Genomic DNA, 27,488 nt, shown 5'->3' on the forward strand with positions numbered 1-27,488 from the left:
TGATGAAAGCCTTGTAGCCTCTTATTTGCAGTTAACTTACTTCTCACTAGCACTCTGGGCCTCGAGTTCAGTAATGAAATTGTGGCTCCCGGAAACTTCTGACATTTGGAATTTCAGTTCAATTCAACTAGTGTTTACCTGAGTTGCTTTCAGAATGTGAGGGACCAAAGTGAAACCTGTGTTCTCCTGCCGTACGTATTCTGGTGCACAAGTAGTACTCAAGTTCGGTAGTCGGAGAGGAGACAAGCGATTGAACCATTCTCATATGGGAAAAACATTTTAATATGTGAGAGAATGTGCAGTTGCTATGAGGCAGAAAAGACACACATGCTTATTTGGTTGTTGAGGAGAGACCACTTATATTTCCCAGGCCAGAAAATGGCTTTTTTTGTAGAAGGCAGTGGTTGAGTTAAGCAGAAGTGGGAAGGGAATCCTGGGAAGACAGTGCACTGGCCTCGGCAGGGAGACTCTCAGGGGAGCAGTGACTGGTTTTCCATGTTACCTTAAACGAACCTACTTAGCAGTATGAACCTTCCTTAAGATACAATTTTGTTGAGAAGTGCAAATCACCCAAAAGATTTACAACAGAGCTCTCTACTTAAAGCCAAACAGGGTGAGCAGAGCCTTCCTTTGGTGCCTCATCTTTGTATCAAAAAGTGATCCCTGAGGGAATAAGGATGTATTGTATGAATAAATTAATCACGGCTGCCCCTCCTCAGCCCCCCTGGAGTTTTGTAGAGTTCAGCTTGAGGAATCCTCTCCCAAATATACATCTACATGTAAAGAAGTGTGGAAAGCTAAGACTAGATAATACGGAGTCCTGCTTTGGAAGGACTTGAATACTAGCTTGATGCATTTTACTTAATCCAGGAGGCATGGGGGCTCACAAAAGACCTGTGTGCAAAGGAGGGGCCTGATTTAGAGTGGTTCCATAGAAGGATTAATCTGGCAGTTGTGTGTGGGTTGGCGTGGAGTGGCAGTCAGCCTGAAGTTGGCAAAATGAATGTCCTGAAGCCAATGAGAGGTAATGGTGAGACAGCCATGGGTGCAAAAAACAGGACTTGTATGCTGATTGCATTTGCCCTTCCCCCTGCAACAGGAAATTTACTCCTTCTAGAGATATCTCGGATCTGGGGGAAGGCATTGTATGAAGAGGGCATAAATATTAAGCTGAAAGAGTTTTGTCATCTGATGTTCTGTTCTTCCACTACCCCAGGAAAAGTGGTATTCTTTCTAGAATTGGGCAATGAGCTCGTCAACTTTTATGTGGTTTTCACATTTTATACTTGGCTTTTGAAGGGTATCTATGCTTCACGGGATTAATACTTCTCAAATGAACTTTGGCTGTTGTTGGAGCTCTTCATAAAATAGGGTGCTACTTTGACTCCTTTAAATGCTCAATATTTAACAAATAACTGAAAGAAAAATCCTGTAATTCCCCAATGAACGGTATTTTCATCTGCCCATTCTAGTCTTCTCCAGCTGTGCTGTGGCCTTCCTAGTTTGACCACAGTGAGCAGGCTGGACCATTCCCTGTTAGAATCACGCAAAGCTCTGATGCTGATTCTGTGTGGTTTCAGCACCACCTCCACCTTCATCTCGTCAAAATACTCAGGTTGGCTTGTGTTTATGGTCCCCAGTACCGTTCACATGCGAACAAAAGCACGCAACTAAGGGTCACTCCCATATCTTGATTTGTCTTTCCTTCTAGATACCAAAGCAGAGCTCACAAGCTAAATTGCCTCCTGAGTAATACGGGCCTGGTGTACACTAGGGATTGGTAGAGACTGTGGCAAACAGAAGACCGCTTGCCTGCTTCCAAGTGGGAAGCTGGTGCTCAGCTCTGCCAGTTGTTGCCCTGATAGAATGAGAGCCTAATGTAGTCAGCCTTTTAAAGGAGTGTTTCTCCAAGTGTGGTCTCCAGACCAGCAGCAGCAGCAGCACCTGGGAGCCTGTTAGACATGCAGATTCTCAGTCCCCATCCCAACATCCTGAATCAGGAACTCTGGGGGTGGGACCCAACATTCTGTGTAGTAACAAGCCCTTCTGATAATTCTCGAGCTCACTCTAGCTGGGGACCCACTAGAGCACTGGGTGCTGTGTGCACCCCCCTGATTCCTCTTGAAGCCTGATATTTAAGAACTGTGTTTGAGTTTCAAGAAAACCCTAATTATCTAGATGTCTATTTGATTTTCAGTGTTTTCAAAACAGTTTAAGCCATAAAAGACACACACACTTTTGTAAGCTAAATCCATTTCATGTGCCATCACTCCCCTGCCTCCACTCAAGAGTCTGACTATGCTAACAGAAAGGATGCTATTCTGTCTAAAAATTATAGGGCTTCTTCCCTTGGAGTATAGAAGTTTGCTGACTCCAGGCCTAGGCAGTATTTCTCAAACTTTTTTACTGATCCATTTCTGAGAGCAAAGGAGAGTCAGCATCTGCCCCTGGGAATCTGGGAGCATATCCTAAAGCAATCCACTGCAAAGTACAGATTTTGTTGAAGTTTTTCCTTTTACCTTTAAATTTGTGTGAGTTTTATACCAATTCCATCATACACTCATTTCTGGCTTTTTGTCAGAACAATGTGTTAAATTGCCTTCAAGTTAAATTCGTAAACTTCCACCTAAAAATGTTTAAAGAAAATTTATACTCCAGAAAACTGTCCAATTTCCCAATAAAATAGAGACAAAAAAACAAGAAGTCACCCATAAAATGGGGGAAATTGTAAGCCATACAGAAGAGCAATATTCAAGAGCTGTATACATGACTAGAAAATACTCTTTTTCCATCTTACTTCCCATACCTCCACTGCCACATCTGAGTGAATAAAGATCATGTACTAAAAATCATTGAATGCAGTGAGTGGTCAGGAGGCTTAGTCAGGAGGCTTATTTTTAGAAATGCTTGCCACGAGTTTGGATGAGTTTTAGCACTGGGTCTTATCTAATCCTTGCCTCACATGGTCACCATTTCATTTCCCCTAAATCACTTTTGCAAAGATGGTAAAAAGGTTTGACTTCATGTGCCAACATGAATTGATTGGAGGTAACGGCCTGAAGCGCCGCGTTGAGGATTGTGAATCTGTGTCTGGCATAGTCAATTTGCAGTGTCTGCCATGAGAGAAGGCATGGCGACTGCTGGTCCAAATGATACATATATGCCATCCCTACTCCACTCAGCACTAATGAATAATGCAAAACAGTGTCTGAACCCTGGGAGGTCCTGCTTGATGATGGGCTTCTTGTTTAAACCCAGTTCTCTGGGGCACAGAGCATCTATAACGGGGGTCCTTTAAGCCACAGCCATGATTTCAGCAACCTAAGTTGTCAAGGGCTGTGGCCATTATCATAGGTGTTAAACGCCCATAAGTCCATCTTCTAATTAACAGAGGTACAATATCTGTCCTATTCCAGCTCTTCAATTTCAGCTCCTCTCAGACACCTCCCCTCCACTCCTGCTTCCCAAGATGCTATTCAAATATACTTCTATTGATCATTTAGTGTCTTGGTATTAGAGGTGTCATCCAGAGGCTTCAGCTTTCAGACGTCAGAAGTCTATCAGTCACCCCCTCTTGGGATATCACTTCAATACAGAAAAACACACTCTTTTCTTTGACTCTCCCACTACCTGTTTATGGTGCATCATAACTAGGGCCGCTTTGTGTTTAAGGTTCCTCGCTGAGTTCTTTTTTTTTCCGGAATTAATGAGATTACTCACAATGTATAATGTCTCCCTTCTCCTCAGGTCACAGGAAGACAAATGACTTATCGATCAGTTTATAAGCAAAAACAAACAAAGCAAAACAAAAACAGCAGAATCTTTAAAAAATTGACTTCAGTTAACATAGTTGATGTCCACCTAGCAGGACAGGTGTTCTTTTTATTAGCCCTGTTTTCCAGATGAGAAAACTGAGAAGTAGAAATTACTTTGTAGCTGAGAAGCACTGAAGCCAAGACTCAGTCTGTGTTTCTTGACACCAAATTCAGGGATCTTTCCACTGGATTATGCTCTCTGCCCCTTTCCCCACACAGACTGCCCACTGATTGTGATGCCTGTCTTTCTAGCTGCTCTCCATTCCAGCACTGAGCTCCACGCTTTTGTAAATGGTTAATGCCGGGTAAATATTTGGCCAACAAGTAAACCAATGACTTCATTCTCAAAGCCTATTTCATTTGTAGAATCATTTAAAATACATTTTTTCACATCTACTTGCTTAGAATCATATCTCAGTTGAAATTTAACCTCACAAGACTGTGCAAAATGTAGGAGAGGTGCGTATAAATCTATCTAAAGATCAGGAGGCTCTCACACTGTTGAAACAATTGTTCAAAGCCCAAAGTGGTTGCAATGCCAGGACTAGAATCCAGGTCTCCTGACTATCAATTCAGTTATCCTTCTACACAGCACAGCTTAACTCAGATATAAGTGCGTATGCCTGTTTGTGTGTGCGTGTGTGTGTGTGTGTGTGTGTGTGTGTGTGTGTGTGTGTGTATAAAAGTTCTAGTTCTTGACCTGCGCATAAACTACCTGTGTGAATCTTAGCAAGTTACTGGGTCTCTTTGGATCCCACTTTCTTCATTTGTCAAAACAGGATGTTGGATTTGATGGCGTGCTTTTAGAATCATGGGATTTTAATGCTGGAAGATACTTAGAGGTCATCTAATTCTACTCTTTAAATTTACGGATAAAGAAAACTGATCTCTTCTAGCTCCAGATTAAATCCTGAGAGGAACATATGGCTTGCTAACAGAACTAGCTCATGTGAATATTGCAACTACCCCGTCATCCCATTTCTGCCCACTTATCAAATGTGAGCCTGTCATCCAGGCATGTAATTTCTCTAGGCCTCAGCTTCCTGATCTGTGAAATCACAGGGCTTGGACTTAGGCCCCTTTCAAATTTAAAACTTTGAGGATTAAGAAAGGTATCTTTGAAAACTGACATCTTTGCTACCCCTTGGGATATGACTCAGAATGTCGTGCAACATAATATGACTCTAGAAAGAAATTAGGCGGCATCAAGGTGAGGTTAAGAGCATTCATCTTGAGCACTCTGATCAGAGGGTAAACTTGCTCAGTGAGTACCTGAATTTGAAAACTCCTTGATTGATGTCTTCTTTTAAAAATAATAAACAAACATCCTTCGCTGTTGGCCCAAAGATATGGAAGAAGGGACCAATTAAGAGGGTGATGTTTCATAGTTAATTTCCTATAGACTGAGATGCTACGAGTTAGAAAACCATCCCTAGGTCCTTCTGCCTTAATAGCTATCACATTCTAACCAGTCTCAGTATTTTTCAGTTGAACATCAGAAACCTCACAGTCTATTAAATATTGCATTCCAAGTATCTGTTTACTCAGTTGATAAAAATTGCCAATGGGACAGGAACTGTCTGTCACTTCCAGAGCAATTAGTGTGTGAAAACTTATCAAAAGAAATCTGTCAAGTTTGAACAAGTATAAATATTGCATCAAAGTCCCTAAGGAAATCAGACGGAGTGGGATACATTTTTACAGCACATGAGCATTTATTTTGTTTTATTTACTTGGCTTTATTTTTTCAGAATGTGGTTAGCATTTCATGTAACCCAGTGAATTAATGTTCTGCTCTGATAAAAATAGACTGGTTCTTAGGGGAAAACTGCATTGTCTCGTGAGTAATATAACAATACTAACTCCTTGCTTTCAAACTTCAAGAGCTTTTACTGCTTTGGGAGGGAGCTTTGGAATGGGAATGCAGGTAGAAGGCCTAAGATGTAGTCTGTTTTGCCACTTTCTGACTTTCCAGTCTTACCTTTTCTAGGCCTCAGAATTGTCATATTTTTTGTTTGGTTGTTGTTGGGTTTTTGCTTTGTTAAAAAAACTTTTTTTTTTTTGGCTGTGCCGCGTGGTTTGCGGGATCTTAGTTCCCTGACCAGGGATCGAACCTGGGCCCTCAGCAGTGAAAGCGCTGAGTCTTAACCACTGGACCGCTAGAGAGTTCCCTTTTTTTTTTTTTTCCTTAATAATATTTAAGCTATGGTTAAAATCATGAAAAGCCTACAGGCATATAGGCAAGAATTGAAAAGGTATTCCAAACAATAGCTATCATTCTGTTGAGGTAATGGAATTGCTAGGGAGTTTTGTTTTAAGATTTTATAAATTCAGTTTGTTTTTTACCTTTTTAATGCCCTTCACCCATTTCTCCTACTACCTCACCCCCTGCCTCTGGCAACTACCAGTCTGTTCTTCATATCTATAAACTTGGTTTGTTGGTTTGTTGCTTTGTGTTTTAGATTCCACATATAAGTAAGATCACGTGATAATCATCTTTCTTTCTTTGACTTATTTCGCTTAGCATAATACTATCAAGGTCTATCCATGTTGTCTCAAATGGCAAGATTTAATCTTTTTTTTTTTTTTTTTTTTTTTTATTTTTTTGGCTTTGTTGGGTCTTCGTTTCTGTGCGAGGGCTTTCTCTAGTTGTGGCAAGCGGGGGCCACTCTTCATCGCGATGCGCGGGCCTCTCACTGTCGCGGCCTCTCTTGTTGCGGAGCACAGGCTCCAGACGTGCAGGCTCAGTAGTTGTGGCTCACGGGCCTAGTTGCTCCACGGCATGTGGGATCTTCCCAGACCAGGGCTCGAACCCGTGTCCCCTGCATTGGCAGGCAGATTCTCAACCACTGTGCCACCAGGGAAGCCCCTAATCCTTTTTTTAATGGCTGAATAATATTCCATTCTCTGTGTGTGTGTATTTATATTTATATATGATTTGTTTATCCATTCATCCACCACTGGACACTTAGGTTGTTTCTATACCTGGCTATTGTAAATAATGCTGCAGTGAACATGGGGGGAGCAGATATCTTTTCAAGTTAGTGTTTTAGTTTTCTTGAGGTAAATACCCAGAAGTGGGATTGCTGGATCATACGGAAGTTCTATTTTTAATTTTTTGAAGAACCTCCATACTGTGTTCCATAGTGACTGCACCAATTTATATTCCCACCAACAGTGCACAAGGGTTCCCTTTCCTCCACACCCTCTCCAATGCTTCTTATTTCTTGTCCTTTTGATAATAGCCATTCTAACAGGTATGAGATAATAGCTCATTGTGATTTTCATTTACATCTTCTTGATGATTAACGATGTTGAGTGTCTTTTTATGTGCCTGTTGGCCATCAGTATGTCTTCTTTGGAAAAATACTTGTTCAGATCTGCCCTTTTTTTTCTTTAACATCTTTGTTAGAGTATAATTGCTTTACAATGATGTGTTAGTTTCAGCTTTATAACAAAGTGAATCAGCTATACGTATACATATGTTCCCATATCTCTTCCCTCTTGCGTCTCCCTTCCTTGGACCCTCCCTATCCCACCCCTCTAAGTGGTCACAAAGCACCGAGCTGATCTCCCTGTGCTATGCGGCTGCTTCCCACTAGCTATCTATTTTACATTTGGTAGTGTATATATGTCCATGCCACTCTCTCATTTTGTCCCAGCTTACCTTTCCCCCTCCCTGTGTCCTCAAGTCCATTCTCTACATCTGCGTCTTTATTCCTGTCCTGCCCCTAGGTTCTTCAGAACCATGGTTTCTTTTTTTTTTTTTTTTTAGATTCCATATATATGTGTTAGCATATGGAATTTCTTTTTCTCTTTCTGACTTACTTCACTCTGTATGACAGTCTCTAGGTCCATCCACTCATGACAAATAACTCAGTTTTGTTTCTTTTTATGGCTGAGTAATATTCCATTGTATATATGTGCCACATCTTCTTTATCCATTCATCTGTTGATGGACACTTAGGTTGCTTCCATGTCCTGGCTAATGTAAATGGAGCTGCAGTGAACACTGTGGTACATGACTCCTTTTGAATTATGGTTTTCTCAGGGTATATGCCCAGTAGTGGGACTGCTAGGTCGTATGGTAGTTATATTTTTAGTTTTTTAAGGAACCTCCATACTGTTCTTCATAGTGGCTGTATCAATTTACATTCCTGCCAACAGTGGAAGAGGGTTCCCTTTTCTCCACACCCTCTCCAGCATTTATTGTTTGTACATTTTTTGATGATGGCCATTCTGACCTGTGTGAGGTGATACCTCACTGTAGTTTTTTTGTTGTTGTTGAATTTTTGAATTTTATTTTATTTTTTTTAAAAAAGCACGTTCTTATTAGTCATCAATTTTATACACATCAGAGTATACATGTCAATCCAAATCGCCCAATTCATCACACCACCACCCCCATCCCCCATTGCTTTCCCCCGTTGGTGTCCATACGTTTGTTCTCTACATCTGTGTCTCAACTTCTGCCCTGGAAACCAGTTCATCTGTACCATTTTTCTAGGCTCCACATACATGCGTTAATATACGATATTTGTTTTTCTCTTTCTGACTTACTTCACTCTGTATGACAGTCTCTAGATCCATCCACGTCTCAACAAATGACCCAATTTCATTCCTTTTTATGGCTGAGTAATATTCCATCATATATATGTGCCACATCTTCTTTATCCATTTGTCTGTCGATGGGCATTTAAGTTGCTTCCATGACCTGACTATTGTAAATAGTACTGCAATGAACATGGGGGTGCATGTGTCTTTTTGAATTATGGTTTTCTCTGGGTATATGCCCAGTAGTAGGATTGCTGGGTCATCTGGTAATTCTCTTTTTAGTTTTTTAAGGAACCTCCATACTGTTCTCCATAGTGGCTGTATCAATTTACATTCCCACCAACAGTGCAAGAGGGTTCCCTTTTCTCCACACCCTCTCCAGCATTTGTTGTTTGTAGATTTTCTGATGATGCCCATTCTAACTGGTGTGAGGTGATACCTCATTGTAGTTTTGATTTGCATTTCTCTGCTAATTAGTGATGTTGAGCAGCTTTTCATGTGCTTCTTGGCCATCTGTGTCTTCTTTGGAGAAATGTCTATTTAGGTGTTCTGCCCATTGTTGGATTGGGTTGTTTGTTTCTTTAATATTGAGCTGCATGAGTTGTTTATATATTTTGGAGATTAATCCTTTGTCTGTTGATTCGTTTGCAAATATTTTCTCCCATTCTGAGGGTTGTCTTTTCGTCTTGTTTATGGTTTCCTTTGCTGTGCAAAAGCTTTGAAGTTTCATTAGGTCCCATTTGTTTATTTTTGTTTTTATTTCCATTACTCTAGGAGGTGGATCCAAAAAGATCTTGCTGTGATTTATGTCAAAGAGTGTTCTTCCTATGTTTTCCTCTAAGAGTTTTATAGTGTCCGGTCTTCATTTAGGTCTCTAATCCGTTTTGAGTTTATTTTTGTGTATGGTGTTAGGGAGTGTTCTAATTTCATTCTGTTACATGTAGCTGTCCAGTTTTCCCAGCACCACTTACTGAAGAGACTGTCTTTTCTCCATTGTATATCCTTGCCTCCATTGTCATAGATTAGTTGACCATAGGTGCGTGGGTTTACTTCTGGGCTTTCTATCTTGTTCCATTGATCTGTGTTTCTGTTTTTGTGCCAGTACCATATTGTCTTGATTACTGTAGCTTTGTAGTATAGTCTGAAGTCAGGGAGTCTGATTCCTCCAGCTCCTTTTTTTTCCCTCAATACTGCTTTGGCTATTCGGGGTCTTTTGTGTCTCCATACAAATTTTAAGATGATTTGTTCTAGTTCCATACAAAATGCCATTGGTAATTTGATAGGGATTGCATTGAATTGGTAGATTGCTTTGGGTAGTATAGTCATTTTCACAATATTGATTCTTCCAATCCAAGAACACGGTATATCTCTCCATCTGTTTGTATCATCTGTAATTTCTTTCATCAGTGTCTTATAGTTTTCTGCATACAGGTCTTTTGTCTCCTTAGGTAGATTTATTCCTAGGTATTTTATTCTTTTTGTTGCAGTGGTAAATGGGAGTGTTTCCTTAATTTCTCTTTCAGATTTTTCATCATTACTGTATAGGAATTCAAGAGATTTCTGTGCATTAATTTTGTATCCTACCACTTTACCAAATTCATTGATTAGCTGTAGTACTTTTCTGGTAGCATCTTTAGGATTCTCTGTGTATAGTATCATGTCATCTGCAAACAGTGACAATTTTACTTCTTTTCTGATTTGGATTCCTTTTATTTCTTTTTCTTCTCTGATTGCTGCGGCTAAAACTTCCAAAACTGTGTTGAATAACAGTGGTGAGAGTGGGCACCCTTGTCTTGTTCCTGATCTTAGTGGAAATGGTTTCAGTCTTTCACCATTGATAATGACGGTGACTGTGGGTTTGTCATATTTGGCCTTTACTATGTTGAGGTAAGTTCCCTCTATGCCTACTTTCTGGAGAGTTTTTATCATAAATGGGTGTTGAATTTTGTCAAAAGCTTTCTCTGCATCTATTGAGATGATCATATGGTTTTTAATCCTTCAATTTGCTAATATGGTATATCACATGGATTGATTTGCGTATATTGAAGAATCCTTGCATCCTGGGATAAACCCCACTTGGTCATGGTGTATGATCCTTTTAATGTGCTGTTGGATTCTGTTTGCTAGTGTTTTGTTGAGGATTTTTGCATCTATGTTCATCGGTGATATTGGCCTGTAGTTTTCTTTCTTTGTGACATCTTTGTCTGGTTTTGGTATCAGGGTGATGGTGGCCTCGTAGAAAGAGTTTGGGAGTGTTCCTCCCTCTGCTATATTTTGGAAGAGTTTGAGAAGGATAGGTGTTAACTCCTCTCTAAATGTTTGATAAAATTCGCCTGTGAAGCCGTCTGGTCCTGGACTTCTGTTTGTTGGAAGATTTTTAATCACAGTCTCAATTTCAGCGCTTGTGATTGGTCTGTTTATATTTTCTATTTCTTTCTGGTTCCTTGGAAGGCTGTGCTTCTCTAAGAATTTGTCCATTTCTTCCAGATTGTCCATTTTATTGGCATATAGTTGCTTGTAGTAATCTCTCATGGTCCTTTGTATTTCTGCAGTGTCAGTTGTTACTTCTCCTTTTTCATTTCTAATTCTATTGATTTGAGTCTTCTCCCTTTTTTTCTTGATGAGTCTGGCTAATGGTTTATCAATTTTGTTTATTTTCTCAAAGAACCAACTTTTAGTTTTATTGATCTTTGCTATTGTTTCCTTCATTTCCTTTTCATTTATATCTGATCTGATCTTTATGATTTCTTTCCTTCTGCTAACTTTGGGGTTTTTTTGTTCTTCTTTCTCTAATTGCTTTCAGTGTAAGGTTAGGTTGTTTATTTGAGGTGTTTCTTTTTTCTTGAGGTAGGATTGTATTGCTATAAACTTCCCCTTAGAACTGCTTTTGCTGCATCCCATAGGTTTTGGGTCATCGTGTTTTCATTGTCATTTGTTTCTAGGTATTTTTTGATTTCCTTTTTGATTTCTTCAGTGATCTCTTGGTTCTTTAGTAGTGTATTGTTTAGCCTCCATGTGTTAGTATTTTTTACAGATTTTTTTCCTGTAATTGATATCTAGTCTCATAGCATTGTGGTTGGAAAAGATACTTAATATGATTTCAATTTTCTTAAATTTACCAAGGATTTGTGACCTAAGATATGATCTATCCTGGAAAATGTTCCATGAGCACTTGAGAAGAAAGTGTATTCTGTTGTTTTTGCATGGAATGTCCTATAAATATCAGTTAGGTCCATTTTGTTCAATGTATCATTTAAAGCTTGTGTTTCCTTATTTATTTTCATTTTGGATGATCTGTCCATTGGTGAAAGTGGGGTGTTAAAGTCCCCTACTATGATTGTGATACTGTCGATTTTCCCTTTTGTGGCTGTTAGCATTTACCTTATGTACTGAGGTGCTCATATGTTGGGTGCATAAATATTTACAATTTTGATATCTTCTCCTTGGATTGATCCCTTCGTCATTATGTAGTGTCCTTCATTGTCTCTTGTAATAGTCTTTATTTTAAAGTCTATTTTATCTGATAAAATAGAGAATTGCTACTCCAGCTTTCTTTTGATTTCCATTTGCATGGAATATCTTTTTCCATCCCCTCACTTTCAGTCTGTATGTGTCCCTAGGTCTGAATTGGTCTCTTGTAGACAGCATATATACGGGTCTTGTTTTTATATCTATTCAGCCAGTCTATGTCCTTTGGTTGGAGCATTTAATCCATTTACATTTAAGGTCGTCATTGGTAAGTATGTTCCTATTACCATTTTCTTAATTGTTTTGGGTTTGTTATTGTAGGTCTTTTCCTTCTCTTGTGTTTCCTGCCTAGAGAAGTTTCTTTAGCATTTGTTGTAAAGCGGGTTTGGTGGTGCTGAATTCTCTTAGCTTTTGCTTGCCTGTAAGGTTTTAATTTCTCCATCGAATCTGAATGAGATCCTTGCTGGGTAGAGTAATCTTGGTTGTAGGTTCTTCCCTTTCATCACTTTAAATTTGTTCTGCCACTCCCTTCTGGCTTGCAGAGTTTCTGCTGAGAAATCAGCTGTTAACCTTATGGAGATTCCCTTGTATGTTATTTGTTGCTTTTCCCTTGCTACTTTTAATATTTTTTCTTTGTATTTAATTTTTGATAGTTTGGTTAATATGTGTCTTGACATGTTTCTCCTTGGATTTATTCTGTATGGGACTCTCTGTGCTTCCTTGACTTAATTGACTATTTCCTTTCCCGTATTAGGTAAGTTTTCAACTGTAATCTCTTCAAATATTTTCTCAGTCCCTTTCTTTTTCTCTTCTTGTTCTGGGACCCCTATAATTCGAATATTGCTGTGTTTAATGTAGTCCCAGAAGTCTCTGAGACTTTCCTCAATTATTTTCTTTCTTTTTTCTTTATTCTGCTCTGTAGAAGTTATTTCCACTATTTTATCTTCCAGGTCACTTATCCGTTCTTGTGCCTCAGTTATTCTGCTATTGATTCCTTGTAGAGAATTTTTAATTTCACTTATTGTGTTGTTCCTCATTGTTTGTTTGTTCTTTGGTTCTTCTAGGTCCTTGTTAAACATTTCTTGTATGTTCTCCATTCTATTTCCAAGATTTTGGATCATCTTTACTATCATTACTCTGAATTCTTTTTCAGGTAGACTGCCTATTTCCTCTTCATTTGTTTGGTCTGGTGGGTTTTTACCTTTCTCCTTCATCTGCTGTATATTTCTCTGTCTTCTCATTTTGCTTAACTTACTGTGTTTGGGGTCTCCTTTTCGCAGGCTGCAGGTTCTTAGTTCCTGTTGTTTTTGGCGTCTGCCCCCAGTGGGTAAGGTTGGTTCAGTGGGTTGTGTAGGCTTCCTGGTGGAGGGGACTGGTACCTGTGTTCTAGTGGATGAGGGTGGATCTTGTCTTTCTGGTGGGCAGGGCCGCATCTGGTGGTGTGTTTTGGGGTGTCTGTGACCTTATTATGATTTTAGGCAGCCTCTCTGCTAATGGATGGGGTTGTGTTCCTTTCTTGCTATTTGTTTGGCATGGGGTGTCCAGCACTGTAGCTTGCTGGTTGTTGAGCGGAGCTGGGACTTAACGTTGAGATGGAGATCTCTGGGAGAGCTTTCGCCGTTTGATATTACATGGCTCCGGGAGGTCTTTGGTGGACCAATGTTATGAACTCAGCTCTCCCACCTAAGAGGCGCAGGCCTGACACCCGGCCGGAGCACCAAGACCCTGTCAGCCACACGGCTGCTAGTGTTGGAAGGTCTCCTGCAGAGGCAGGGCATGACTGTTGCTCACTGCAGGGACAAAGACACTGGCAGCAGAAGTTCTGGGAAGTACTCCTGGGCGTGAGCCCTCCCAGAGTCCACCATTAGCCCCACCAAAGAGCCGGGTGTCAGAATGGGAGAAATTATTTGCAAATGAAGCAACTGACAAAGGATTAATCTCCAAAATTTACAAGCAGCTCATGCAGCTCAATATCAAAAAAGCAAACAACCCAATCCAAAAATGGGCAAAGTCCTAAATAGACATTTCTCCAAAGAATATATACAGATTGCCAACAAACACATGAAAGGATGCTCAACCTCATTAATCATTAGAGAAATGCAAATCAAAACTACAATGAGAAATTACCTCACACCAGTCAGAATGGCCATCATCAAAAAATGTACAAACAGTAATTGCTGAAGAGGTTGTGGAGAAAAGGGAACCCTCTTACACTGTTGGTGGGAATGTAAATTGATACAGTCACTATGGAGAACAGTATGGAGGTTCCTTAAAAAACTAAAAATAGAACTACCATACAACCCTGCAGTCCCACTACTGGACATATGCCCTGAGAAAACCATAATTCAAAAAGAGTCATGTACCACAATGTTCATTGCAGCTCTGTTTACAATAGCCAGGACATGGAAGCAACCTAAGTGTCCATAGACAGATGAATGGATAAAGAAGATGTGACACATATATACAATGGAATATTACTCAGCCATAAAAAGAAATGATATTGAGTTATTTGTAGTGAGGTGGATGGACCTAGAGACTGCCATACAGAGTGAAGTAAGTCAGAAGGAGAAAAACAAATACTGTATGCTAACACATGTATATGGAATCTTAAAAAAAAAAAAGGAAAAAATGGTCATGAAGAACCTAGGGGCAGGATGGGACTAAAGACACAGACCTACTAGAGAATGGACTTGAGGATACAGAGAGGGGGAAGGGTAAGCTGGGACAAAGTGAGAGAGTGGCATGGATATATATACACTACCAAATGTAAAACCGAAAGCTAGTGGGAAGCAGCAGCATAGTACAGGGAGATCAGCTTGGTGCTTTGTGACCACCTAGAGGGGTAGGATAGGGAGGATGGGAATGAGGGAGACGCAAGAGGGAAGAGATATGGGAATGTATGTGTATGTATAGCTGATTCACTTTGTTATAAAGCAGAAACTAACACACCATTTTAAAGCAATTATAGTCCAATAAAGATGTTAAAAATAAAAAGAGCCGAGTAGGCTCCAGTGCTGAGTCGCCTCAGGCCAAACAGCCAACAGGGAGCTTCTGCCCATTTTTAGTCAGATTTATTTTTTTGCTGCTGAGTTGTAGTTCTTTATATTTTTTGGATATTAACCACCTTATCAGATATATGATTTGTAAATGTTTTCTTCCATTCATTAGGTTGCCTTTTCAATTTATTGATGGTTTCATTCACTGTACAGAAGTTTTTTAGTTTGATGCAGTCCCACTTGCTTATTTTACCTTTTGCTTTTGATGTCAGATTCAAAAAATCATCTCTAAACCCCATGTCGAGGAGCTTACTGCCTATTATTTCTTCTGGGAGTTTTATGGTTTCAGGTCTTACATTCAAATCTTTAATCCTCTTTGAGTTACCTTTTGTGTATGGTTCAAGATAGTGTTCCAGTTTCATTCTTTTGCATGTAGACTGTCCAGTTTTCCCAATGTCATTTACCAAATTATTGTTCTTTCCCTATGGTATATTCTTGGCTCCTTAGTAGGAAGTTTACTAACCATATGTGTATAGGTTTATATCTGGACTCTCTATTCTCTTTCATTGATCTATGTGTCTGATTTTATGCTAATACCATACTGTTTTAATTACTGCAGGCTTGTAGTGTAGTTTGAAATTAGTGTGATGCCTTCAGCTTTGTTCCTCTTTCATACCTTTAAAAAGAACAGATAAGACAAGTTATATGTTGTATAATTTTTAGTCTTACTACATATTTTCCTGCTTTGATGTCTGCATTATCATTATATTATATTACTCATGCTCCTTACTTATTGTTGTGGACAAATAAAAATACAGTATTCCAGGTAGTGCTCTTTACTGTGAAGAAAAATAAATTAATATCATTTTTAGAGACTTTCCCCCTTCAAGGGGCTCAGCGTTTAGCTCAACGTGATCTCACCAGTGCACCAGCCAAGATTCTTTGGCTAACCTTTACACTTTGGGGCTCGACAGTATTTTACAAAGGTTGCATGTTGAATTGATGTTAGTTACCATCCTTAACACAGTCCATTTGAGACTTGTCTTCAGAACTATGGTTTGTTCCTTTGTCTACAGCATTGGAAATGGTTACAGTGTTATATTACTATTACAGTTTTGGAAACTTATTGCAACTTTATTTCAACATTTTGTTGTTTTCTGTTGTTTATTGTAACTTAATGGCTTTCCCCAGAACTGAAGTAATACAGTTAATAATCTTTATATTATACTTACCATTTCTTGAATTGAAATCATTGCATTAGTTCAGGGTTTCCCAGCCTAGGTTTTGTGATGGCTTAATAAATTTTTAGAAAAACAGTGTGTGGGTGGAGCGGTTGGGAGGCAGTTCTATATCAAATAAGTTTGCATGGCTTACATACTCTCTGAGAAATTTGAGAAACATTGGCATGTTAAAAACCTCTTGCAAGTCCTGAAAGGAAAAATTTTCAAATCAGTTAAACTTTACTTAATCCAGTGCTTCTTAAAGTCATTTGGTCATGCAACCTTTTTAAATTTGAGGTGGACGGGGGTGTAGAGAACTTCTGTTAACAGGGAATAAATATTCCAAGGACCACAGTTTAGAAAATCCTGCAGAATATGTTTATGGTTGTTTGCATCTCCTACTAAAGCACTAAGTAACAAAAGCAGTGAAACCAAAATAATTTAAATAGATCAACAGCATGTTAATTGACTTTTGTTCTTATATTTACTTTAAAAATGATTAACTTTTAATGATACAGATGTGCTTATGACTCAGCTTTCACGTAACTTGATCGTCACCACATACCTGTATCACATTTATTAATTATCCCCTTTTGATGGATTAAGAAGTTGAAAGGGAGAGTGTTTAAATTTAAATGGCTTTCTTTATGGAATACAGGTTTGAATTTTGGTTTTCTCGTCATTTTTTTTTTGACACCAATTAGGAAAATAACAAAGCAGATGTCTTTTTTCCTGATATCCATGGTCCATACAACTTTCTAGTTACTAAACTGTCCTTCTCCTACAAAATTAAGAAAGCCTTGTGGCACTAGCCACTAGCAACAGTTTTGAAAAATATCTTCAGGAAAAAATATATATACACAGTTTATATATTTGATTATAACTCTCCTTGGAGAAGTGTGTGTTATTTAATATTTTGCTGGTAAATTACTTTCTAACTTCTACCTTGTGACTTTGGATATGTTAATTTATTCTTAAAACTCTCTTATAGTTAATTAGGGGATAAGCAGTGTTCTCTTCATTGTTCATATGAGAAAATTGAGAAGCTCAGAGATTACTTGGTTTTCCTGAAACTCACATACCATATTGAGAAAGGAGCACATTACTCTGTGCTGTTTGTTAAATCTCCTGTTTTTATGGGGAAATTGCCGTATCACATGGTACTTCTTCATGACCTATTAGAGGGGCCTTTCCTCCCCCAGATTTTAGTTTCTTGAGGAAGTAACTAGCTTTTTGGGAAGCACTTGTTTATTTACACCGAGTATCCTCTTGACATCAGCATGGGGTTATTTATAATTACATGCACATATGTAAATAAAATGATTAGCTTTCTCATATAAACATAATTATATCTCTCTAAAATAATGCATACAGAAATGTTATAATCCAGTGATAAAGGGAAGGAAATCTGCATGACCCCTCCTTTGTATGTAAACAGTGGGTTATTAAGACAGAATATGTTTCCTGTTTCACATTCAGTTATTGAGGCCAGTTACAACTGGGGACTCATTGAAGTACTAAACAGCAAGTGCCTTTTTCAATAGTTAGTATTCTCTATACAAAGCTGAGGTGACCTTTCTGCCATTTTCCAAGGACACTCCATACATTTAGAATTTAGGCCAGGATCATATTAAAAAGCAGCATACAAGAACACAGCCAACTAGTTCTGAAACCTGAGACTCCCTTTGCCTCTAGTTGCTTCCTCTTCCGGCCTAAAATAACTTTTGAAAATAAAACAGGTCATGATGGCTAATCAGTGCCAGTGGGTATTATATCACTTGTCCAGCTTTGAACAAATCTGGGGATCACACTTTAAAGAGAGCAATCATGGAATGCCTGGAGCTAAAGAAGTTTGGTTTCCTCAGAGCACAGTAGTTCACTGCAGCAGATCATTTAAACTCGCTGTCATTTAGATTTCTTTTCTGAAATTGAAAGCATGGGCTAACATGCTCATTCACAAAACATTCACCTAGTTCTTAAGAAAAATTAGATCTTTCAAAGGAATATTTTCAGGTATGACTGCCTATTACGCTCATCCCACTGGCATTCTGGGATGAATAAGTGTTTGTGAGAAGGTTGCTCTTTGACAGTGACTTTATAGTCACTCCCTTACCTATGTAATAATTTTTTCAGCTAATTTTTTTAAAATACAGATTTGCATTTATGGGACCAGGCAAGCAGTCATTGTATGTTTAGTGAGTATTTGCTACAATATTAAATCCCCATCTCACTAAAATAGTGGGAAAGGAGTTCAACCTCACAAGTGAGAAAGGAGTGAGAATTTGCATTAAGAGTAAGAGGCATTGGGAAAAGACTGGATTGAGACTCAGAATTTTCTCTAACTAGGGCTGAGTTTAGATTCGTTACTTTGTTCCTCTGTGCCAAAGTTTCTCAGTTAATGGAAAACTATAAAATGTATTGGAAATGGCAAAGTACTATGCAAGTATGTGGCACTGTGATGTACTATTATGATTATTATCTATAAAATGAAAGAAGTGATCTAAATAGTTTCCAGGGTATATCAAGATTGTAGACTCTCTGGGTCTGTAATTTGAGCATTAGCTCTGTAACTAATTACATGGTGCTTGACACATGCTTAGCAAACTATAAATGCTTATTCCCTTGATTTAAAGAGATTGGACTTCTCTTAATCGGCTATCAGTTTACCTTCTAGTTATATAGGAATAAAATCTTACTGACTGATGGTAGGAAGACTATAAATGCTTTAAGACACTGTAATTACTTCCTATTGATATTTAGCAGGCTGAAAAAGGACCATTGGGCAGGAATATGAATTTTTAACTTGACCAGTTCTTTCATGGGTACAGTAGAGTTCTTATAAAAGACATATTTGTAATGATGATTCCTTTTGCTTTCAGAGCTGAGCTATGCCTGGATTTTCAATGAATACCCTTCCTATCAGGATAATCGCCGCTTCGTTTCTCAAGAGACTGGGAATCTGTATATTGCCAAAGTAGAAAAATCAGATGTTGGAAATTATACCTGTGTGGTTACAAATACAGTGACAAACCAAAAGGTCCTGGGGCCACCCACACCGCTAATATTGAGAAATGATGGTGAGTTTTCTAAGGGATTTTCGTAATTCTGCTTTTTGTGATCATAGGTTGAGTTCAGGAGGTTGTTATGTTATTGGCATGCAAAGCTTGACTGTGTCAATTAAATTTAAGAAAAGTTTAATGCTTTCTACATTCAGTACCTATATTTCCTACACTTATGTAAGAAATAAACCCACGAATCCATTTTGGAAAACTAATTAGAAATCTAATTGCTAATCTCAACAGGAATGGAATGTGGATTTAGGTGACTATAAATAACAAAGGAATCTATTTCTTGTTTCTTTCCACTTAAATTGTGTACACAGGCAAAATGAAGTAGAAGGCTGAACAATTAGTTCATTAATCAATTCTATGTAATTTAGTATTCAGTGTCCAAAGAGAAGTTCTCAATTATCCAAATAACTTCTGGATTTATGATACTGAAGACATAGTTCCAACCACAGTGAAATGCAAGAATGTCAAGCCTTATTTGAGATAGAAGTTTTAATTTCCCACACTTTGGTAAGAATATTTCAAGAAAATATATGAATTTCACTTTACTTACTTAGATGGATGACATAACAGTATATGGTAATTCATCATGTGCGTTTTGAAGACAATCTTGCCGATTTGTATGCCAAATTCTAATAGCACCATGCCTTTTCCCCACCATGAGTCCTTGTACGTTCACAATGAGTCTTTATATGTATTCTGTTCCCTCTTCTTGAAATGCTCTTCCTTCTCTTGGTCTCTTGACTAACTTGTACTGGTCCTTCCAGTTTCTTCAAATATATTACTTTCTCCAGGAGGTCATGTCTGTGTGACCCCTCCCCCCAACTATGCTGTATCGGGTGCCTTCTCAAACCACCTCTGCAGAGAAAATCTGAGCATCTTTACAGCATAGACCAAGCTTGAATTTTTGAGCAAATAATGTAGATTTCAATCATTCATCTACTTATTCATGCATTTAACATATGTTTATTTAGCACTTGCTCTGTGGCAGTCACTACTCTGGGCACCAGTGAACAAAAACCATAAGACCTCTTCTCATGGCATTTACATTGTTCAGAGGATACAGGTACAAACAAACAAGCATAAACAAAACCCAAAATGCAATATTTTAGATAGTAATAAATAAATGAGTATGGTGAAACAGAGGTTCTGTGGGGCGGAATGTCTACTTTAGACAGGGTTGTCATGCAAAACCTTTCTGAAGGGATGACATGAGCTGACACCTGAATGATAAGAAGTCCCTCCTGTGAAGATCAGAGGGAGGAGCTTTCCAGGCAACTTGAGTTAACATCACATGCAAAGGCCCTGAGGCCTAAAAATAAATCACTGGGCATGTTCAGAGAGCAAAGAGAAAGTGAGCCTTATGGAGCATAGTGACCAGGGTAGAGGGTGGTTTGAGTTGAGGTTGGAGAGTGTATTTTATTTCAAGTGAAATGAAAAGCCATTCAAGCGTTTTATGTAAGAGAGTTATGTATGTTTTTTTAAAAGATTGCTTAGCCTACTGTGTGGAAAATGGACTTTTAAAAAAGTGAGGGTCAAAACTGGAAGTCCAGTTAAAGACTGTTGCTGTAATTCACTCAGTAAACGATGGCAGCTTGATCTAGCGGGTGGCAGTGGAGAGAAGAGAAGGGGATGGATTCAGGATATAGTTTGCAGTTTGCTGCCAGGACTTGCTGATGCATTGGATGTGGGAGGTGGTGAAAGAGAAAATCGAGGATGACACATAGGTTTCTGGCACAGCAGCTGGGTGGATGGGAATGCCATTTACTGAAATGGTTTTACTGAACAGGTTTACAAGGGAGAAATTCAGAATATTATTTTAGTCATTATTTATGAAGCCAAAAGCATGACTTCTCCCTTGGCAACAGAAAGAATTGTTTGTTTTGTGCTTCTTGGTCCATCTCTCTATCATAATATTCATCTGGTGTATTCATATTTACTTGTCAGCCTGCCCTCCCCCACCCCGCTGACACTGACATGCGATCCAGCGCAGACCACAGTTTTCATCCAGTTTGGTGCGAGGGTGCAGCAGTGCTTGCCACATGGCAAATGTTAAAGGACTGTGTTGCATTAGGCTGAGTTACACTAAATAAAACGGAACTATCTCATCAGTTTAACGAGAAAGGTAGGCAAAGGATCGATTCTGTTAAAAGCTATCAGTGCCGTCTCTCTAGATCTAAGGATAAAAAAATCTGTTTCAAGATATGCGTTCCAGGGGCATTCTGTACTGAATTATTTAAAAATACAGCCCCTCTGGCCTCTGCCCATAATACGCTTATGCCAAAATGTCTGTTCAGTGGTGTTATCCATTTTGGTATATCAAGGAGAAAATATAGTCAAATAGTGACTTTGATACACTAAGACACAGCCCAGGAGAAACATCACCCAGAGTTGCTGCTTCAGAGAGAAGGAACAAAAATTCAGGAACACGGGAAGTCCACAGTCTTCCTAGGTGACACAAGTTGGCCACAACTCTGCCTTCTGCTTGGCTTTTAGATTTATCTCGACTTGCCCAGTATATCTTCATAAAGATGACAAATGTGTTTTATTAGAATGTTTTATCACAAAATTAGCAGGCTAAGGATCTCATTCTTCAGCAATTAATGCCCATTCATTTCTAATTTCCATGAGAGCTGCATGGTGAAAATTCATAATATGTCTTTCCTATTTAGGCTGGAATACATAAAATGGCTGCTCGAACTGTATTACTAAGCACAAAATAGATTATTTAATTAGCTCTTGTCTGGAGGTAAGAGAAAAGGGGAAATATAAATCAAGAAGAGATTGCAAAATAAAAGTGACATTCTTGTTGAAGTGTACACTGTGAGAGTAAAATCAATGAAATTATCGTTCTGCACAATCTGGTATTTAGTGACTGTATATTAGACTGCTAAGTGCAAGGTGAGTATAGAATTTGTACAAGCATCTCGATAATTGAAGCTCACTCAAAATTTCATAGCCTCCTTCTGCCTCCAAAATGTGGATAAGCAAGGCAATGGAGCTTTTTGCCTGCACTGACCTCATTGGCGTGGCCGATCATTTCCCTTGCTAAGTGCAGATGTAGCTTAAAGAGCTAGGTATCCTCAGTATTCAGGTTATTTCTTTAGAGTTTCAGCTAAGCAGTCTGGACTGTGGCTGTTTCCAGCCCCAAAGGTTACAGTGAGTCAGAAGAAGTGAACAGCAGACAACTCCCATTGGTCCATGTTCCTATCAGGAACCAAGGGCGATGTGCTCCATGTTGATCCCACTGACCCTCTTTAGCTCTCTCCCCCAACACACTATGGTTCTGCGAGACCTTCATACTTGTTGTTCCCTTTTCCCCGGGTCTTCACATGGCTCACCCCTGCCTACATCTCAGATCATGACTGAAATGTAGGGCAGGGTGTTGAGGAGGTAAGCCAGGTTCCCTGGATGGAATCCAGCCCCACCACTTATTAGCGACGTGGCCTTGGACATCAGTTTAACCTCACCTCATGGTGTTCTCATCAGTCAAATGAGGATAGCAGTACCTACCTCAGAGGCCTACTCCGTGCGTGAAATTATAGGTAAACTGCTTTGAACAGTGACAAAACAGCAGTACTGTTTTGTACATCAATAACTTCCCTACCTAAGATATGCTCCACAAATTATATTTTTAAAAACCAGATTACAGAGTGAGTGGATAGTGTTATCCTTGTCTTGTAAAATGTATGTGGAGAATGACAGAGAAAGCTGGAATCCTACTCTCCAAAATGCTAACAGTGTTAAACTTTAAAGCAATTAACTTTTAGTGGTAAAATGTTTCGTTCTTAATTTATTTTCTTTCTGCTTCTCTGTGTTTTCTCATTTTTCTTCAATGATTAGAGATTTTTTTTTTGTTTTAGAAAAATGTTTGGTGAAAGGGATATTCACATTTTATTGGATCTAGAAGGCACTTAGAGATCACCCAATTTTACACCTTTATTCTTCGAGAAAGAAGGGAACTAAGGACCAGAGAAGTAAGTCAGGACAGCAGTGGGATCAAATTCTTAGTCTCCAGTTACCATGCTATTTAACTGAGGTTCAGAAAAGATTTTTTGGCCTCTGGATTTACATATTTACATTATGATTTTGCAAATTTTATTTTTGGAATTCTCCTAAATAACTGTATGTTATTTGTAGTGTTCATCACGAGGAAGTACTATAAAACTGAGAGCTGGACAAATGTGAGAGAATTTTACATTAGAGTTAATATTCATTTATCTAGGTTTTTTCCCACACTGCACGGCATGCGGGATCTTAGTTCCCCAACCAGGGATCGAACCCGCGCCCACTGCAGTGGAAGTGCAGAGTCTTAACCACTGGACCACCAGCAAAGTCCCTTATCTAGGTATTTTCAAATCTGCTTTGAAATGATAATAAAACTCATTATGTGGGAAAGTGCACCAGTTGCATTGGTACCGTGAAAGAAAAAGATTTAATTGAGAAAAATATATCATAATTATTTTTACCACAGATACTGAAGTAGTCCAAGGATCAATATTAACCCAGTTGCTGGTTATTGATGATGAGCTTGCCTCATTGTGTGCTTCCTTCACAATTTTCAAAGAATTGTACCTGTATTTCCATAAACAAAGGTAATGGACCACCCATGCAGCATAACCATGAGAGAAATCATAGATTTAGATGATAATCATAATGGCTGCTTTTTCTGTCTTTAGTTATTACCCCTGACTTGCTCTAAAATGGCTAAAGATGAAAAAAATTAGCAAAAATTAGGACAGTCTTGGGAAAATGAGATTGGGTCTGTGAGGTTGTTTATGTACTTTACATAAACAGGTACGTAACTGAGCATGAAAAATTACTGTATGGCCTTTGCCTTTTTTCTGTGTTTTCCTTGAGACTGGCTGGGGATTGGTTGGGCAGTTCCTTATTTTGCTTATTAGAACCAAGACAAATGTTGAGCAGTTTACAGCCAGTGTGTGTCTGATGGTTCTTTGCTTTGCACATTGGTTGTTAAATATTTTTGAATATTACCGCTAATTAGAACTCTCAGTAGAAGAGCTACTAGGGAACAGGAAACAAAGGATTTATCCTATCTTAGAATTTCACATTCTCTCTCTCTCTGTCTCTCTTTCCTTCCTCCATCCCCATATTTTTATACATTGATAAGCATATATATGTAGGATGTGTGTGTGTAAATATACATGTATTTATATGCACTATATATATTGTCTTTGGACGTTAAAATGTAAAACATTTTCTGAATGTTTATTATACTTCATTGTAAATCTAAATTATTAAAAATTTGTATTCTCAATATAACAAAATAACTGACCATATTTTTCTAAGTCCTGACCCATTTCCTCAAACCTAATTTTATTTAGCCATGAAAACATTGAACAAGGTCAGCGTTGAAGCATTTAATCTTCTCAACATAAATCAAATTTTAACCTACTGGACAAGAGACCACCTGATAACCCTAGCAGCCTACAGTTTCAGAGCAGTCTAAGGTGGGACAGAAACAAACGCGCTGAACATAGGATTGAGAGTGTCCATCATCGGTGCCAACCAGCTTTATCTTGTTTGCTGTGGTGTCACCTAGGATGCAGTAAAAGAAGGATAGCACTAAAAGTCAAGAAGAAAAAAAAAAGTCATAGGATTCTGAGGTGTCGTCCCAGATCTACCACTAACTCATGTGAGACAAATCATGCCATTTCCTTGGTCCTCAGTTTTCTTAGCTATAAAAATGAGTGTTTTATAATAAGTTATATCTAAGGGTCCTTCTAGTTGTTTTCTGAGATGCCAGTCACAACTCTCTACCTTACTTTCCTCCAGTCTGAGCATTTGCACAGGCCACATGATATCAAACACAACTCACCACACAGATGCTGTTCATTGGATCAGATTTCTTCTTAGTGCTATCAACCAATCCTAATTGAATGCAAAACTAGGTGCATTCACTCTTTCAGGCTATCACAGGTCATTTTGTGAACCTTCACCTCTGTGGCCATTGGATTTCCTAGTGGCTCAGAAGACTGCATTCCCTTCAACGTTCCAAATTTAAGACCAAAGACTAAAAAAATCGAAAAGAGAAAACTAGAATATTCTAGAATATTCTGGATTATCGATGCAGTGTAATGTATTCTTCATTGTGATACTACCATCTGTTCATAGTAAACTTTCCTAATATTGCCCCAAATTGGGTTAGAGCCTCAAGTGAGCATTAACAACCACAATGGGTCTTCTTGAATAGATCAGCTTCAATTGTAGGCCATTTAATTAACCTAGCCATCAGATTAAAAACCTAGTCATTAAGAGGATCTCTTTTTGATTGTAAACTTGATCTACAACCTTTTTTTGATGATTTAGCCTTTAGACTGGCAAGGATGAAACTTCTGCCTGGCAACAGGCAGAGATGTGCCCTTGACTTGCACGTACTTTTATATTACCTAAGATCTAGAGTTTGTCCCAAAACACGTTGCTTTATTTTACTCTCACTTCTGATTGCAACTTTTGTGTGGCTTTGTCACAGCGATCATGTCTTTCATTTAATTCTCTGACAACATCACATTTGAGGATCTGTGGGCGTAAAACTTGTTTTATGAGAAGAACATCTAAATGGCTAAAGGATGTGAGATATTTTGCTAAAGTGCCATTGCTAATCTGACTTAATAGTGTCTCAATGATCTGGATAGTTTGAAACCTTGACAAGCTTAGGAACTTGTCAGTCAGCTTTAGACGTCTAGCATAGTCAGATTCATTTCAGGTCCGTGGGAGCCAAAAGGTCTTAGATGGTCATTTCAGTCTTCAGTTAGGAAGCATCTGTTAGGTACCTGTTGTGTATAGTACACTGTAAAATAAAAAGATGTGATCAGAGCCCCTGGGAGCCTGCAGTTTTAGAGAACTCCAAATTAATGAAAGGTCTAAAGTTTCATCCTTATTGGAATTATTGAATTGAGTTCCAGGAAACACATTTACAGATGGAGGGATTTGAAATGAAAGAGGACAGGAGAGGTGTCCAGCCTAGAATACAGATGACTTGGACATTCATTTGATCATGCATTTAAGCAAGAAATGTTCATTGAGTGCTTGTTGTATACTTGTCACTAGGGATACAAAAGTCTTCTATGTCCTCATAGATAATAGTCTAGCTTAGGAGCCTAATTACAACCTGAGGCAGGAGTGGAGCCAGACTGGGGAGGATGGAGAGTTAAAGCAGGATTATTTAAGCTTCAATTGTGGTAAGAGCTACCAAGGAGCAGTGAAGGTGCAGTGAGATTATGCAAACAATCAAGGTTTGTGTGTAAGGAAGCCTGGCCTGGTCTTGGGAATCAGCTCAAGCTTCCGTAAAGAGTTGGCCAATCTAACAGGAAGGATAAGAATTCCAGGCAATGGATACAGTATTTGTTTAAACCAGGAGCTGGCAAATTTCCTCCTGTAGGCTAGTCTTGCCCGTGGCCTGCTTTTGTAAATAAAGTTTAACATATTTTTCCATAAAAATGTTGAGTATTTTCAGCTAACTCCTAGATTCTCTGTAATTTTTATTGCTATTGTAAATGATATCTTATTTTTAATTACATTCTCTTTTACTTGTAAGTGATTCAGCATTTGGCAAGCTTGCTGAAATCTTGTTAGTTCTATAGTTTGTTGATGCTGTTGACTCTCTCAAACTTTGCTATCTTCCGCATTTCTTCTAAGCCAGGACTTAGCCAACCCTTAGTTCATGGGCCACCTATAACCCACCACTGTTTTTGTAAATAAAATTTTATTGGAAAGTAGCCATGCTTATTTGTTTACATATTGTCTCTGGATGCTTTCCAGCTACAATGGCAGAGTTGAATCAGAGACTGCATGACTCACAAAACCTAAATTAAATCCTTGCTATCTGTGTCTGTGCAAAAAATAACTTTGCCAATCTCTGACAACAGGATAATATCTTTAAATATTTTAAGACGGTCCATCAAGACTTGTTCTTTGTGGCTCCAAAGACTTGAACTAGGACCACCATGTACAAATTAGGGGGAGAGGGACTTCCCTGGTGGCCCAGTGGTAAAGAATCCACCTTCCAATGCAGGTGGTGCGGGTTCGATCCCTGGTCAGGGAACTAAGATCCCACATGCCACGGGGCAACTAAGCCCATGCCACAACTACTGAGCTCATGTGCCTCAACTAGAGAGCCTGAGTGCCACAAACTACAGAGCCCACGTGCTTTGGAACCCGCACGCCATAACTACAGAGCCCGCGCGCCCTGGAGCCTGTGTGCCACAACTAGAGAAGAGAAAACCCGCACGCCACAACTAGAGAGAAGCCCGCATGCAGCAACGAAAGATCCCGCATGCTTCAACAAAGATCCCGCGTGCTCCAACTAAGACCCGATGCAGCTAAAAATAAATAAATACATACGTA

At 38.8% G+C, this 27,488-nt stretch overlaps 1 protein-coding gene across 4 annotated transcripts in view; it reads left to right on the forward strand.

Moving 5' to 3' along the window:
• Positions 1 to 27,488, forward strand: part of CNTN4 (contactin 4) — a 957,860-nt gene that overhangs the window by 746,672 nt on the left and 183,700 nt on the right. For 3 of the 4 annotated variants that reach the window (XM_059937717.1, XM_059937718.1, XM_059937716.1), the window contains one exon: positions 18,933 to 19,130. The exons of the other annotated variant lie outside the window; for it this stretch is intronic. In XM_059937717.1, the coding sequence (XP_059793700.1) occupies positions 18,933 to 19,130 (198 nt within the window). The remainder of the gene's footprint in view (positions 1 to 18,932; positions 19,131 to 27,488) is intronic. 4 annotated transcript variants of the gene reach the window in all.

The sequence above is a fragment of the Balaenoptera ricei genome, chromosome 11 (assembly GCF_028023285.1).
Source record: "Balaenoptera ricei isolate mBalRic1 chromosome 11, mBalRic1.hap2, whole genome shotgun sequence".
In the NCBI taxonomy this organism is placed as follows: Eukaryota; Metazoa; Chordata; class Mammalia; order Artiodactyla; family Balaenopteridae; genus Balaenoptera; species Balaenoptera ricei.